The sequence below is a fragment of the Equus caballus genome, chromosome 1 (assembly GCF_041296265.1).
Source record: "Equus caballus isolate H_3958 breed thoroughbred chromosome 1, TB-T2T, whole genome shotgun sequence".
Lineage (NCBI taxonomy): Eukaryota > Metazoa > Chordata > Mammalia > Perissodactyla > Equidae > Equus > Equus caballus.
In genome coordinates this window covers 28689510-28706721 of record NC_091684.1, presented here as the reverse complement: position 1 = coordinate 28706721, position 17212 = coordinate 28689510, and the positions used below count along the sequence as shown (strand labels likewise).

At 41.2% G+C, this 17212-nt stretch overlaps 1 protein-coding gene across 50 annotated transcripts in view; it reads left to right on the top strand.

The window, feature by feature from the left end:
- The window catches only part of GBF1 (golgi brefeldin A resistant guanine nucleotide exchange factor 1), a 126553-nt gene that overhangs the window by 11404 nt on the left and 97937 nt on the right, over positions 1-17212 (top strand). For 17 of the 50 annotated variants that reach the window (XR_011421557.1, XR_011421555.1, XM_070221986.1 and 14 more), the window contains exons 2-3: positions 15420-15525; positions 16864-16930. Coding sequence is in view for 48 of the 50 variants with exons in the window: in XM_070221986.1 (XP_070078087.1) it covers positions 15420-15525; positions 16864-16930 (173 nt within the window). In the remaining 2 variants the exon portion in view is untranslated. Of the gene's footprint in view, positions 1-2032; positions 2441-6499; positions 6617-9791; positions 9843-15419; positions 15526-16863; positions 16931-17212 lie in introns of those variants that run through there. The other 33 variants (XM_070222178.1, XM_070222163.1, XM_070222172.1 and 30 more) reach the window with 10 other exon arrangements.

The window sequence follows — 17212 nt, the reverse complement described above, 5'->3', positions numbered from 1 at the left end:
ATAAAAGCCAAGCACCCTTGCCTGGCATACAAGACTTCCAGGACCTGACCCTGTCTTAATCTCCAATTTCCTAGTGGTTTCCTGCACACCTCTGGCCTTTCTTCTGACAGTAATATATTTCCAATCAGTCTTCATCTTGCCAATTCCTACTCACCCTTCTAAGCTCCTCTCAGGCCTCATTTTCTCTGGAAAGCCTTTCCTGAACTCCCAGGTTAGCCAGATATCTAGCCTCTTGCTCCTAAAACTCTTCTGTGCGTATCCTCTATTACCCACCCACCATACTGAAGAGATCAGCTTACGTGTTGTCCTCTAGGATGGTAAGATTTAGGAGGGCAAGGACTATGTCTTCCTCATCTTTCTATTCCTAGGCATAATGTAGAAACTCAATACTGAAATCTAAAAGGGAGATATTCTGCCTGGTAAGATGGTGGAGATTAGGAGAGGTTAGAGCATTGTCATCTCTCTCCTCCTCATCTCTAACACACAATTCCATTCATGCTTTTAGGTTGATTAATTTCTGGAGGTATGTGGGAGTGGAGATGGGGGAATAGGAAGTTTGGGCCCACTTAGTGGATTTTGCAACTGGCTATCCAGGACCTCAGACAGGTCCAGGAAACCAAGTCTGTTTTCAAATAAAGGTGGACAATGGCTCAGAGGTAGTGTGGAAGGAGGTGCTGTAGTGGTTGTAGCCTCTTCCCCTGACTCTCTTTGGGTGAAAGAAGCAAGATCTTCACCCTGACCCAGAGACCAGGAGCCCAATGTGCATGTGCAGGGAGCTGTTGAGGAGTTCTTCAGGTCTGAGGTCAGGTCTGATGGGTTCTTCAAACTAGAGGATCCAGATACACGGATAGTCTTTAGATGTCTGGTTTTGAGACCACATTCCTATGGGGTTAGGTGTGGAGCTTCCCTGGACTTGGTTCATCCATAAATGGGAGGAAATGGGGAGAGAGTTTGTATCTTTTTTCACTGCCTCCCAGCAGTCTCTCCAGGTATGTAGAGAAACCTGGGCTCTATTCCAGCATGCAGGTTGGGAATTCCACCATTCAATCTGCAAGGAGAAAAGCCATCCTCCTGTCTTCTTCCTACTTACTCTCACTTCCAGGTAATTCTAAATATCCTAGCCTCTATCATCTCTTGCAAGGGGAGAGGCAGCTGGGGGCGGGAGAGTGAAGACTGGGGTGGGCATCTAGCCCTCAGGCCTCTTAGCATTTCTAAGGCAAACAGGAAAGGCTCCAGTTTCCTGTCACTGGTGATGTGGACTAACTTAGGTGATTATCTTTTTTCCAGGTAGGTAAAGAGTATTCAAGGCTTAGTATGAGGGCCAGAGCTAGGAGTCGCAGCCTGATAGACTAAAGCATAAGTATCAAGGAGCAGTGAAAAACAGAGCTGGACTGGGGCTGAGGATACCTGGGTTTGTCTCTGCTCTGCCATTAAGTAGCTATGCGAACGTGGGGGCCATCTTTCCACTTTGGGACTCAGTTTCCTCCTCCGTAAAATGAGGAGACCTGAATTAGATATCCAAGGTTTCTGCCACCTCTCATTTTCTCTATCTCTGGATCTTGGAATGGGGCACAAGACACAGAAACAGAGTTGGAATGGGACAGACACATCCATGAGAAGACAAAGAGGGCAGACAGACAGGCGGGGGCGGGAGGGAGGGAAGCGGGAACTGGGAGGGAGGTTGGAATAGATTGCGGGACTGGTCCTAGGATGGAGGGAACCCAGAGCTACCTCGAAAGGAAGTGATCCCTCAAGGAGCATGGTATTGGCCCACCTGACTTTCACAGGGAGTGACGACGGGATTAGGGGGTCGCCCGCTCAGGCTCTCAAAACGGACCCCGCCCCCTTTCCTGCAAATCGATGCTTTCCTCCCCATAATGCACAGCAGCCACTGCCCACCCGCGCACTGCAACCGAACTCTACCTAACTCCACCTCTCCAACCGCCCAGCACGATTTCTCATTTTTTACTGGCTTTCATAACTGTCACTCAGAGAGTTCTCGCATCTGTTGGTTGTTCCCTGTCTACCCTTTGCTTTCCTTGCAATCTCGCCTCTTCAGGCACTACCCGCCTCCCGAAGCCAACTTCCTGTCTTCGATTGGATAGCTGGAATGCCACTTTTCACGATGCAAAGCTATGATTGGCTCTGCATGCAGGGCTCGCGCAGTTACCAGGCAGCGGGCTAGACTGAGGCTAGTTACCACGTCAGTGAGCTGACAGGGAAAGTAGCCGGCTCCACCGCCCGTTCCGGCCGACTCCTCTCGGCCGACTGTGTCGTCCTTGACTTCGGCCTTAACTTCCAGGAAACAAGCTCCTTCCCTTCTCCCATCTGCCACCAGAGCCGGGAGAGCCTCTCGGAGACGCCTTCGGGGCCCCGGCCGGACATGAGCAGCGGCTGCCGGTCCTGGGACTAGGCCCCGCCATTTTGGATCCGCTGACAGGTCAGCCAAGTCTCTTAGAGTTCCAGTGTCGTGAGGCCGCCCTGACATCGCAATGGGGAATAAGGGGAGGAGGGCCCTTAAGTTGGACGAGCCGGGATGGGTTAAGCACGCAGGGGCACGAATAAGACGGGGGAGAGATTGTTGTGGGAGGAAACTGGGAGGCGTGCACGGGGCAAAGGTCAGGCCCCTACCGCAGGAGGGGGACGACTTCACCTCTGACTTCTGATTCCTTGCGGGTGCCCGAATCCTTCTTCCTGACTTCCCAGGCTTATTCTAGCCTGCAGCTCCTCTGTTCCGGAGCTTTCTGCATCCTAAAGAGCCCAGTCCTCAAAATCTGAAAGCAAATCTAAAGACTGTTCAGGGTTGATTTTTAGACCTTAGATGTGAGACTCTCTCCAGATTCCGTACAGCATCCACTTCCGTGTGATTGCCTCATTAATGCAACTGAACTGCTTCGTTAATACTGGATGATGAACCTAGACTCAGGCAGTGAGAAGAGGTGTGGGGACCTGGGCTCTGAGAAGGCTGTCCTCTTACAGGGCAGTTCAACTGCCAGTCTGGGTCTGTATGTCAACGCTGGATTTATCTTTTGAGCCTGAGAAGATATTCTCTTCCGGTGTATGTTCTCCTTGACATCTTTCCCCCAGGTCTTCTCTTCACTTGGCCTAAGAAGCTGAGGTTCAGTCGCAAGGAAGCCACTTTATTAATGACATATTTGGCTGACAGCAGAGAGGGATTTGAATACTGGTGAAGTTTGGTACTGTTGCCTTATTATTTTGAGTGGATAAAAAGAGTCATGAGAGATGTTCAGCCAATTTAAAAGTGATAGAGTTAGGGCAGCAGAGTGAATGATGGAACGTAACTCCAAAGAGTGTAGTTTATGGCACTGCAATGACGTTTGATAAACTGTATAGCTGTATTGTAAAGCTATAAAAGTCTCCCAAGGGTAAAGAGTGCCTTTAGAAATGAAGGATAGTATAGATAGTGTTTTTAAATGCACAACTTAGAAATTTATATTCCTTTAATTCAGGTACACAAGGCACTGCTCTGGGCCCTGAGGAGGATACAAAAGGAAAGGTCTGTTTTGAGATTGCTCAGTTTATGTACTTCTTAAAAGCATAGCCTGTATGTACAGTGGCCTAGTTAGAGCATGTAGTAGGGATAAAGCAGTATCAACTTAATGCCTTTCAGCATGTAGTGGACGCTCAGTAAATGTTATCTATACCTAGGATTAGCCTTAGTATGTGATCCTGACTTGCAGCCTGGTTCTGGCCCTGGCAGTCAGGACTTTTGCATGGTGAGGTAGTAATGAGGGGGATCAAAACCTCATTGTGTTAGAAGGGAAAACTATCTAGAATCTAGAGTGACTAAACTCACTTTCATCCTGTCTAATGCCCTCCGTCCTCCTGAAATTGTGTGCTTGTGTGCGTTGGTGGGAATAGTATTTATTGTTTGTATTTATTGATTTAAAATAAGTGGGATGGAAATGGTACAGGAAATGATTTGCATTTTGATTTGCTGATCTAAGTTGCAGAATTTCCAAAAAAGTAGTTGAAAGTGGCTAATGAAATGATATAGTCAGCCCAGGAACTACCCAGGTTGGGCTTGCCTTACTCATCTGGATTGATATGCCCTGTTGAGTTGATATGCTTTGCATAATAGGCAATCTAGTCTTTGGGTAGAGAGTGTAACCAATCCAGCATCTTTTCAGTTGGACCTAGAGGTGACAGGCATCAAAGATTTTCCCTTTTTTTTTCTGCTTTTTCTCCCCAAGTCCCTCCAGTACATAGTCGTATATTTTAGTTGTGGGTCCTTCTAGTTGTGGCATGTGGGATGCCGCCTCAGCATGGCCTGACCAACGGTGCCATGTCCATGCCCAGGATCCGAACAGGCGAAACCCTGGGCTGCCGAGGTGGAGTGCGCAAACTTAACCACTTGGCCATGGGCCGGCCCTGATTTTCCCTTTCTTTACTTAAAAAGTCATTTTCTAGATAGGAATAGTTCTTCACCCCCAGCCCCACCCCAAATCAGAAAATTTGTTCTTCCTTCAAGACTTGTATTTGAGGGGCCGGCCGCGTGGCCGAGTGGTTAAGTGTGCGCACTCTGCTTCCGGGGCCCAGGGTTTTGCCGGTTCAGATCCTGGGCGTGGACCTGGCACCGCTGGTCAAGCCATGCTGGGGCGGCATCCCACATGCCACAACTAGAAGGACCCACAACTAAAAATACACAACTATGTACCAGGGGGCTTTTGGAGAAAAAAGAAAAATAAAATCTTAAAAAAAAAAAAAGACTTCTATTTGAGCTTCTTTTAAAGGTGCCTATAGAGAGATAGTACATTCCAGTCTCGACAGTGATGTTCATTGCCACAGTGAGAACTCAGGTTGTAGACACATCTCCTCATGAGTAGCTGGGCACCAATCCCAGTTGAACTCCCAGTTCTCAGAGTTCCACTATTATTTCACTTCCCTGTCTTTCAGAAGGCAGGATGATTGCCACTTTTAGATAATAACTTCATTGATAGGGTACTTAGACTGGCTAGTGAGGGCAGCTGGAGAGGAAGAAGACACAGCTCCTGCTTTTGAGGAGACCCACTGTATTTATACAGTACTCACTGGAAGGATCATCCTAGCCTTTGTATGCCACTTCTGTTGATTGATCACAGTCTGTCCCTGTGGTTTAGTGTGACTAATTAGAATGATTCTGCTATTGGGGTAATGGTGGAATTGAGTAGAAGAGAGGAGAAGTTTATTTTACCCTCATTTACCATCAGGCTGGACGAGTTGTGTAAATGTAGTTAGTAGCTATTTAGCTTTTATATATTTCAGGATGTTCAACAGCAGTTGTTTAATTAAATGAAAATATAATAGAGCATTGTGGTGATTTGGGACCCCAACTGTAGTGGAAGTGATCATGAAAGTAGTGCTTTGTTGCCATCATGTAAACCAGGGATTACAAGCTCAAATGCCTGAGTATCATGTAGGCAATGTAAATGAGTGAAGTGAGCCAGGTGGGACTATATTAGGATGTAGTGTCCTGGAATGTGGGCCCATATAACTAGTCTTATTTTTCAGGAGAAACTGGAAATTCAGATCATTGTGGTGGTGGTGGTGGTTTTACATTTTGACACCCTCCACCCGTTTCTCTCCCTACCTCTGGCAACTACCAATCTGTTCTCTGAATCTATGAGCTTGTTGTTGCTTTTGGATTCCACATATAAGAGAGATCATATGCTATTTGTCTTTCTCTGTCTTATTTCACTTAGCAGAATGCCCTCAAGGTCCATCTGTGTTGTTGCAAATGGCAAGATTTCATTCTTTTTTATGGCTGAATAATATTCCATTGTATACAAATGCCACAATTTCTTTGTCCATTCATCTGTTGATGGACACTTAGGTTGTTTCTATATCTTGGCTATTGTAAATAATGCTGCAGTGAACATGTGGGTGCATTTATCTTTTCGAGTTAGTCTTTTCATTTTCTTTGGATAAATACCTAAAAGTGGAATTGTTGGATCATTTGGTAGTTCTATTTTTAATTTTTTGAGGAACCTCTGTACTGTTTTCCATAGTGGCTGCACCAATCTACATTCCCACAAGGGTTCCCTTCTCTCTACATCCTCTCCAATGCTTGTTATTTCTTGTCTTTCTGATAATATCTGTTCTAACAGGTGTGAAATGATATGTTATTGTGGTTTTGATTTACCTTTCCCTAATGATTAATGATGTTGAGTATCTTTTTATGTACCTGTTGGCCTTCGGTATGTTTTCTTTGGAAAAATGTGTATTCAGATCTGCCCATTTTTTAATCGGATTATTGGGTTTTTTTGCTGTTGAGTTGTATGAGTTCTTTATATGGGATATTAGCCTCTTATCAGATATATAATTTGCAGATATTTTCTCTGATTCAGTAGGTTGCTTTTTCATTTTGTTGATGGTTTCCTTTGCTGTGCAGAAGCTTTTTAGTATGATGTAGTCCCACTTATTTATTTTTGCTTTTGTTGAGATCATTGTTTTAAATTGTTAGCAACTAGTTAAATTTTTTTTTTAAAACCTTTTGCAGGGGCCCTGGTCCGGTGGCGCAGCGGTTAAGTTCGCACGTTCCACTTCTCGGTGGCCTAGGGTTCGCCAGTTCGGATCCCGGGTGCGGACATGGCACCGCTTGGCACGCCATGCTGTGGTAGGCGTCCCATGTATAAAGTAGAGGAAGATGGTCATGGATGTTAGCTCAGGGCCAGTCTTCCTCAGCAAAAAGAGGAGGGTTGGCAGTAGTTAACTCAGGGCTAATCTTCCTCAAAAAAATAAAAAATTAAAAATCCTTTTGCAGGCAGAACAAAATATGTCTGTAGACTGGGTTCTACCCCATGATAGTGGATGGTGACCCCTGATGTACACGATGGGCAGCCCTCATGAGACTTAATCACTGCAGTTCTCTGTGTATAATCATACAGACCAAGTTTTTATTTTTGTCCTACTTGGCCATGTGTCACCTTGGATGTCCTGAGTGGTTCAAAGATGAGTGAGAGAGAGAAGCCTTGTTTCGTTTTTCATCTCCAAGCTGGCAGAAGGGACATCTTTGGACATATCTCAGTGGTCACCTTACATATAGTTCTTGGGATAGACTCAGAATCTCCACAGAGGGAGGAGCTGCCAAGGCACAGCTGAGGGACACTGGTTGCCTGATTATGGGGTTCGGGAGGACTTGCCAGTTATACTCTGTCAGGGCACCAACTTTTTTCCTGGTTTGACTTTCTTTTACCTCCACCCTTTGAGTAAGTTTCTTGAGCCCAGTAAGTTGTTCACTTGTTCAGTAATTCTTGTCAATTCTTTCAGTAAAGCTCAGAACTATGGTGTTTTCATTGGCCAGCTCTGGAAATCTTGTAAGCTCTGCATCTTTAGTGCTGCTCTGTTTGAGAGATTGAGCAAAGATAAACCTTAGAAGGGCCAGCTGAGGGTCATTCAGCTCCCTGGTACCTTCTACCCTCTCAGAAAGTCTATCAGAGTTTTCTTGGTTTGCACAGCTCTGTACTAGACATCAAAGCACCATGAGAAAGAAAAAAAATAAGTTTTGGTTCTTTGACTTTGGAGAATCTAATTTCTAACTGGATTAGGACAGCTTTTAAAAGCCATTAAGAAAAAATAACTTAAACAATGGTGTACTAATATCAGCTATTTAGAACCAAAGAAAATAAGACGTATATACTACACATATATGAAGAATTGACAATTACATAAAGAATTATATATTTCACAGAAGACATATGAACATGCAAATAGCACATGAGACTTCAGGAAGATAGATGTGAAAACAGAAGCGTTAAAGCATTATGATTTGGCTGGTGGGTAAGTGTGGTTTCTTTTTGTCTGTAGGGTGGCCTGTATGGAAGGTTTGTAACTTCTGGTAGAGAAACAAATAATAAGATGCAATGCAGGAAACAGGTTTGCCTGCCTGGCTTAGAGTTCTTGTCTTCTAGGAAGTCATTTTCTCACAAGAGGTGGATGTGAGCTGCCCTACTATTGAAGTCAGTTTTGATGTTAGTTCATTCATTTATTCATTTTTTCATTCAGTATTTATTTATCATTTTTCTTACTATGTGTCAGACATTGGGGATAAAAAGGTGAATAACTCATAGTCTGTTCCTAAGATTCTCATAGGCTCTGGGAGAGACAGACTAAATAATTATAAATCAGTATAAGGGGGCCAGCCCTGTGGCTGAGTGGTTAAGTTTCTTGTGCTCTGCTTTGTGGCCTGGGGTTTTCCCGGTTCAGATCCTGGGTGGGGACCTAGCACTGCTCATCAAGCCATGCTGAGGGGGTGTCCCACATAGCAGAACCAGAAGGACCTACAAGTACAGTATACAACTATGTACTGGGGGGCTTTGGGGAAAAGAAGAAGAAGAAAAAAAGAAGATTGGCAACAGATGTTACCTTAGGGCCAATCTTTGATTAATCAATCAGTATAAGATGTGTTTAAATAGAGCTATGTACAGTGTTATGGGGTGACAAAAAAGGAGTAGTAATACTCTCTGGGGCAGTGGATTAGCTGGGGAAGACTTCGTAGAGCAGGCTTTATAATAACAGCTAACATATTTTGAGTTTTAATATTCTTGGTACTGTGCTAGGTGCTTTACAGGCTTCTTATTTAGACCTCACAATAAACAGATGAGGAGGTATGATCTCCACTTTGCGATGGAGGACTGTAAATGGGGCTCGGAGATGCTAAGAAACTGGGCTGGGATCATGTAGGTAGTAGCAGTCAGGACTGGAGCTCAGATCTGTCTTGGCTCTGAAGCTTTTTCTTGTAATCACTGTGGTATTCTGACTCTCTTATTGACTTTTGGATAGAATGAGGGTTTACTAGATGGATAAGAGTGGGAAAAAATATTTGAAACAGGAGGGGAACAGCATGTGCAAAGGCAAAGAGACAGCAAAGGCCATGACTTTAAAAAGAAGGAACTTTTAAAAATTAGACTATTGGTGGTGAGCATGATGCAGTCTATACAGAAACTGATAAATAATAATGTACACCTGAAATTACACAATATTATAAACCATTATGACCTTAATAAAATAATTGAAAAAAAAGAAAGAAACTGAAAAAAAAAGGAACTTTTGATAGTCTATTTTATACATACAAAGAATATATATACATATATGGTGCATCAGTGTCCCCCACCCAGCTTAAAAAACAGAATATCACCAAAACTGAGGGCACACGTATGCCCTTGTTAGTCATCTCCCCCTCCTGCCACTATTCTAAATTTTTTGTGAGTTTCCCTGAGGTATAGTCTTAAGAGTAGAATTGCCAAGATATAGGTTATGAAGTTCTTCAACTTTGCAAGATAATGCCAAACAAACGTCTTTAATTTAATTGTTTTTTTTTTTTGAAGAAGATTAGCCCTGAGCTAACATCTGCTGCCAATCCTCCTCTTTTTGCTGAGGAAGACTGGCCCTGAGCTAACATCCGTGCCCATCCTCCTCTACTTTATATGTGGGATGCCTGTCACAGCATGGCTTGCCAAGTGGTGCCACGTCCGTACCTGGCATCTGAACCGGTGAACCCGGGGCCACCAGAGTAGAACGCGCGAACTTAACCGCCGTTCTACCAGGCCGGCCCCAAACGTCTTTAATTTTAACATGGTTTAATTTACCAATTTTTTTATGGGTTTTGCTTTTTGTTTCCTCTTTAGGTGCTTCTCCCCTATACTGAGATTATAAAAATATTTCATATTGTCTTCTAAAAGTGTTTAAGTTTTGTTTTTCCACATTTAAGTCTTCATTTGAAATAGAATTTTTGGTATTTCATGAAGTAAGGATCCAATTATTTCCATTTCTCCTGCTTTTGTTTAGATCTAGAGGGAGTTGCCAGTTGATATAGTGACTCCTTCTCTTTGGATCCCCTTGGGGTGAGTAACTGGGATGCTACAAAGCACCAGGGGAATGCTATAGACCTAGCTTTAAACAGACAGAAGGTGCTTTCAAAGGATATATATTGCTCGGTGCCTGGGCCAGTGGCTTATCTGGCTGGGGATGTTAGTTAATGTGTGTTTGGTTATTCCTCATATTATTTCTAATACAAGATAAACCTTAAGTTCTTTTCTGCTGTGCTTATATAAGGTCTCTGGGCTTTTGTGACCTTGTGACAAGAGGTTCTAGGCCATTGGCTGCCAAGCAGCAAGTAGTTCATCAGAGCTTCGGATCTGAAGATGAAGGACAGATTTCCCTGGGTGCAGAGACAAAATGCTCAGAGGCCTGGAGGGAGATTAGGCAACTCTGCATAGTCCTTGAAAATAATTCCTCTTCATTCCCTAGATGTTTCTTTTTTACTAAGAAAAGAAGCTTAAGACAATGATTTTTTGCTTAGATCTGTGCTACCTTAGGAAGTTGTTAGCTTTTGGTGCCTAATGAATTTTGATCTGTTAGGTTGATTACATCAGTTGGAATCCCAGTTCAACATTTATCTCCCCTAAGAAGCATTCCAAATAGCCTGTAGATCCTATTAGATCTCAGTTAGTCCCATTGGCTTTCTTGTTTCCAATTTGTAATATTGTGGTGGTGTTTACTTGTTTCTGTGTTGTTTGGATGTTTTCTCTCATTCTCTTAGTTCTTTGAAAGAGAAATTAAGTATTCTTATTTTATAGTGTGCTCTTTCAGGCCCCCCAAAATATTTTCTACAATGATAGATATTTAGTATATATATGGAATAATAACTATGTGTTGAAGGCCTTCCATGGTGTGCCCACCTCCTTCCCCACTTGCTTTTCTAACTTTACCTCCTATTACTCCGCTAGAAATATTGTTCCAGTCAGTCTGGAATAATCATGATCCCCTAAATACCTACTGAGTTTTCCCACTTGTAAGCCTTTCCTCTTGCCGTTCTCTCCGTATATTTTTGACTGAATCCTGTCTGTCTTTCAGTTGCCTAGGACCTTCTACCAGAAATAACTTTCTTTGCTTCACTACTGTGACACTGTCACTCATGTATTGGAGGTATATGTGGGTTTATGTGTATATTTATGGGTTTTATCTAATCTAGATTATAAATTCCTTGTAGGGAGATAGGAACAATTCTGTTTGTGCCTAGTATTTTGCTTAGCGTGTGCTAAGTAATGTCTGATTCACTGAAGTAAATGTTAATTAACTTTTCTTCTCTTAATCATTTATACTTGGACTAATACAACTACTTTTCTAAGAGCCTATTCATTTTTTAAAAATCAGTTAATTAAATTTTAAATAAAAGGAAAGGGTAATATATGTATGTGACCCAAAATTCAAAAGGTACAAAAGAATATATAGAGAAAAGTAAGTCTTCCTCTCACCCCTGTTTCCCAGTTCCCCAGTTCCTTTCTCTGGAGGCAACCTCTGTTAGCAGTTTCTTAAAAATCCTTCCAGAGATCTAGAGCATATCCATCTTATCTAAATAATTTAAGGAAGGAGGGATACTAGAGATTTTATTTTTTTCTCTTCTGATACTTTAAATTAGTTTCAGATTTGTTGATCTTTCTTCTATTTCTTGGTTCTCCTCCTCCTCCTCAGAAGAGAACATTGTTGTATATTCTCATCTTTGAATCGTCTCAGGAGAGAACATTATTGTGTGCACCCAGAGCATTTGGAAAGCAAATAGTCTTCTGAGACTAACCTAGTTGTTTCTTTAAATTGTCGTTCAAATAAATATTGTCGTATGTTGGATTCCCTTGTGGATCGTGGGAGGTGTTATGGGTCTGGACAAAATTTGTACCAGTTCTTTTTTCCCTTATCGTAGTGATTTTCGTACTTCTGGGGTCCTGTCTTGTGCAAAATATGCAAATGGAGCTACCTGCAGGATGCATTTTTTTCCTCTATGTCTCTGGCTCAGTTTTTTTTAGACCCCACTAAACTCTATAAATGCCTCAAGGGCAGAAATTATATTCCATCTCTTTCATCATTAATTTTTGATTATGATATTGATAGTACAGTAATACATTTTCCTTGTAAAAAATTAAAACATTATAGATAAGGCTAAAGTATCCTCTGATTTCACAGTACCTTCTCTAGAGATAACTGTGGTTATTGAGTTTGAGGTACATCTGCCCAGACCTTTGATTCTCTGTTTATATATCTCTATATATACCTGTACAAAATATATTAAGTACACTTAACAACATGGGATGACTCACAAACATAGTATGTCAAGGGAAAAGAGAAATTGTAGAGGAATACATACAATATGATATTAGTGATTTAAAGTATAAAAATATGCAGAATAATACTATATTCTGTTTAAAGATACATATCAGTGAAGTAAAAGTATAAAGTAACATGAAAGTTTAATAAACATCAGATTTAGAATATTAGGACCTATGGATGAAAAGACAAGGATATGGTTAGGGGGAACACACAGAGACTTCAGTTGCACTATTCTTTTTTTTTAAAGATTTTATTTTTTTCCTTTTTCTCCCCAAAGCCCCCCAGTACATAGTTGTATATTCTTCGTTGTGGGTCCTTCTAGTTGTGGCATGTGGGACGCTGCCTCAGCGTGGCCTGATGAGCAGTGCCATGTCCGCGCCCAGGATTCGAACCAACGAAACACTGGGCCGCCTGCAGCGGAGTGCGCGAACTTAACCACTCGGCCACGGGGCCAGCCCCCAGTTGCACTATTCTTAATCTGGGTACTCGCTGTTATATTACTCTTTATATCTTACTCTATGTTAAATATTGCATAATTTTTTTTATTTATTTTTATTTTTTTAAAGATTTTATTTTTTCCTTTTTCTCCCCAAAGCCCCCCAGTACATAGTTGTATATTCTTCGTTGTGGGTCCTTCTAGTTGTGGCATATGGGACGCTGCCTCAGCGTGGTTTGATGAGCAGTGCCATGTCCGCGCCCAGGATTCGAACCAATGAAACACTGGGCCGCCTGCAGCGGAGCGTGCAAACTTAACCACTCGACCACGGGGCCAGCCCCAAATATTGCATAATTTTTAAAAACAAAAATCTAATATTTTGTGTAGGATGGGTTCATTGGTTGGTTTTTACATAGATGGTGACACACAGTCATATACTACAATTTTTTTTTCATTCCACAGTATGTCTGAGAGCTCTTTCCATATCTTATTTGCTTTGAATCCTTAGCACTCTGAAAGATGCCTTATGAGTAGTAGGTGCTCAGTAAGTAAATATTTCTGGAATTCCTTCTTCCCTTACCCTGATAGCGTTACTGTTTTAACTTTATTGAGCCTGATCTAGGTGTTTGTCTAACTATATGCCCCCCACCCCTTCCCTTTCTGCTTTTTAAAATTTTGTCTTTCTGGGGAGGGTTTCTAAGTAATAGAAGGGGTTAAATTTCGTTTCACATGCTCTGAGGGTTTTCTCTATGCCAAGAAGAAATTCTGTTTTTTATATTTTTACCTGGGGAGAGAATTAAATATCTTTTCTAAGTGCTGTTTGAGGCAGCAAAGAAAATCCTTTGGTAGTTCAGTTGGAAGCACGTAAAATACTAAAATAGTGTTTCAGCTTCACTTCAGATATTCATATAGAAACAGCTTTAAAGAGTCTGCCTTTCAGTCTGCTTATTATTATTTTTAGAACTTTTCAAAGGTTGTGTCACTGTGCTACTGTCCAGTTTTCTGGAGGGGACTTGGCAGAATGGATGCAGTCTATAAGGTGACATTATAACTGTGGTTCCAAACCAAGGCTATTTTTCTAACAGTCTTTGTTCTTTTCTCTTAACTTGAACCTTCATTATTACTTTATTGAGTGGATAGAAAAGAACAAAGGAAAGATCTGAAATATATGTTTAACAAACCAGCAACAGACATCTGCATACCTGAAGGTTTCATTGGAGAGATTTTGGGGATAGTTGATTTGAAGAATTTGATGTACTTGCTAGAGATTATTGAGGTGCTTTTGAGAAATTTTCTGGATTGATGCTTTTTTAAAAAAATTTTTCATTGAGTTGATAGGTTACAATCTTGTGAAATTTCAGTTATACATTATTGTCTGTCAGTCGTGTTGTAGGTGCACCCCTTCACCCTTTGTGCCCACCCCCCACCCCCGCTTTCCCCTGGTAGCCACTAATCTGTTCTCTTTGTCCACATGTTTAAATTCCCCATGTGAGTGGAGTCATACAGAGACTGTCCTTCTCTACCTGGCTTATTTCACTTAACATAATTCCCTCAAGGTCCATCCATGTTGTTGCAAATGGGATGATTCTTTTCTTTTTTACAGCTGAGTAGTATTCCATTGTATATATATACCACATCTTTTTTATCCAATCATCTGTTGATGGGCACTTAGGTTGCTTCCACATCTTGGCTATTGTAAATAATGCTGCAATGAACATTGGGGTGCATGGGACTTTTGGAATTGCTGACTTCAAGTTCTTTGGATAGATACCCAGTAGTGGGATAGCTGGGTCCTATGGTATTTCTGTTTTTAATTTTTTGAGGAATCTCCACACTGTTTTCCATAGTGGCTGCACCAGTTTGCATTCCCACCAGCAGTGTATGAGGGTTCCTTTTTCTCCACAACCTCTCCAACATTTGTTACAATTTGTTTTAGTTATTTTTGTCTTTCTAATGGGTGTAAGGTGATATCTTAGTGTAGTTTTGATTTGCATTTCCCTGATGATCAGCGATGATGAACATCTTTTCATGTGTCTATTTGCCATCCGTGTATCTTCTTTGGAGAAATGTCTGTTCATGTTTCCTGCCCATTTTTTGATCGGGTTGTTTAATTTTTTGTTGTTGAGTTGGGTGAGTTCTTTATCTATTATGGATATTAAGCCTTTGTCGGATGTATTACTTGCAAATATTTTTTCCCAGTTAGTGGGTTGTTTTTTTGTTTCAATCCTGTTTTCCTTTGCCTTGAAGAAGCTCTTTAGCCTGATGAAGTCCCATTTGTTTATTCTCTCTATTGTTTCCCTTGTCTGAGAAGACATGGTGTCCGAAAAGATCCTTTTAATACTGATGTCAAAGAGTGTACTGCCTGCATTTTCTTCTAGAAGGCTTATGGTTTCAGGTCTCAGCTTTAGGTCTTTGATCCATTTTGAGTTTATTTTGGTGAATGGTGAAAAAGAATGGTCAATTTTCATTCGTTTACATGTGGCTTTCCAGTTTTCCCAGCACCATTTGTTGAAAAGACTTTCTTTTCTCCATTGTATGCCCTCAGCTCCTTTGTTGAAGATTAGCTGTCCATAGATGTGTGGTGTTATTTCTGGGCTTTCAATTCTGTTCCATTGATCTGTGCATCTGTTTTTGTACCAGTACCATGCTGTTTGGATTGATGCTTTTTGAGTTGTGTCTTGAACTTCCAGAGACTCTAGGAGAGCCAGGTGGTTGGATTCATAATATGAGATGGACTTCATCCCATCTTGTATTATAGATGGGAAATCTTGGTACTAAAAAGTTAAATCATAGTTCTAATCTTACCGGCTACTGATTTAAGCATGAGTATGCTCTGGGTAACCAAATATTAACTAGACTTTTCTCTTAACTTTTTTGGTAGGTTTGCCAGGATGGTGGATAAGAGTATTTACATCATTCAAGGAGAGATTAACATTGTGGTTGGGGCCATCAAACGAAATGCACGATGGAGCACCCATACTCCACTGGTAAGTGGGGAATGGGCAGATAGCTTGGTCACCGAATTGTTGTAGGGGATCTGATGCATGGTTAAAACAGTAATCAATTTCCCAGTAATAATAAAAATAGTAGGAATTCAGAGTTGTTCTTGTAATCGGGGACCCTTCTGGTTTATTCCAACTAGCATCAAATTTATGGGCTGCCTTTTTTCCTCTGGGACCCAAAAGATGATACTATTCTTCTTCTAGCTATTTTTGTAAAAAGCTTAAGCTAGTACTTGGGACTTCTTTAATATACCTAAAAATGTCAGAAAGATTCCTTATCTTCTAATTCCCTCGGGCAGTCATTAGCTATCAAATTAAATTAGTTTAGTTTAGTTATTGATACATGGAGTATGGCTTGGTGATGGTACTCCTTGGGAGTTCAGCAAACTTCCATATATGGAGCAAGCCGTATCTTGCCAGTCAGATGGGTAAGAAACTTACCTGTCATAAAGCTGGCTTTCTTTGTTGCATATGTATGTTCAAGGATATTTTTTGTAGTTGTATAAAACAGCTTTTGGCACAATTGTAAAAACAAGTTTAGACATTTCCAACTTGGTGTTTGGAAATTTGTCATGTTCGTTTATAAAAGTGGATTGTTTTAGAAGTGAGAGTGGAGTCAGGAATGTCTTTGAAATGACTATGTGTGATTATATAATGAGTACGAAGAAGGAGAAGAGATAGAATAATAGAGATGTCTTAGTCTGTTTGGGATGCTATAACAAAATACCACAGGCTGAGTGGCTTATAAACAACAGAAATTTACTTCTCAGAATTCTGGAGGCTGGAGGTCTGAGATCAGGATGCCAGCATGGTCAGGTGAGGGCCCTTTTCTGGGTCTCAGACTTCTCATTGTATCCTCACATGGCCGAAGGGGAAAGGGAGCTCTCTTGGGTTCCTTTTATAAGGGCGTTATTTCCATTCTTGAGGAGTCTGCCCTCATGACCTAATCACTCACCTTCTAAAGGCCCCACCTCCTAATACCATCACATTGGGCATTAAAATTTCAACGTATAATTTTTAAGAGGACACAGACCTTCAGACTACAGCACATATAAAGGACCTGGCAATCTGTGGTATCTTGAATGCTATGGCCATGGTGTAGGTTAGTACTTTAGGATTTACTGTTTTAGTAAGCCCAGAGGACCTCTGTGAATTAAGAGATAAAGGAATTGGAAAAACAAACGATGGCTAATTTTCTTTTCCTCAGAAGGAAAATTTACAGGATTTTCTGGTTGGATTCAGAGAAAGAGTCCTTGATCTGTTCTTTATTTCCTTTTTCCTCTTTGACCCAATAATGACTTTTTTTAAACCCATATGTTACAGGATGAAGAACGGGATCCTCTGCTGCATAGTTTCAGTCATCTAAAGGAAGTTTTAAATAATATAACAGGTAAGTCCCTACATATAGGAAGGATTACTTATCCTGTAAAACAACATGTGTTTGATTTGTTACAGGGATGGACAAACTTTTTCTGTAGAGGCCTGTATAGTAAATATTTTAGGTTTTGCAGGCCATAGCAACTGTGCAACTACTAGCTCAAAAGCAGACAGAGATAATGCTTAATGAATAGACACAAATAATGCTTAAATGAATGAGCAAGAAATAAAATTTTCTTTAAAAAAACAGACTGCAAGCCACCTTTGGCCCATGGTTGTAGTTTGCCCCTGGTGT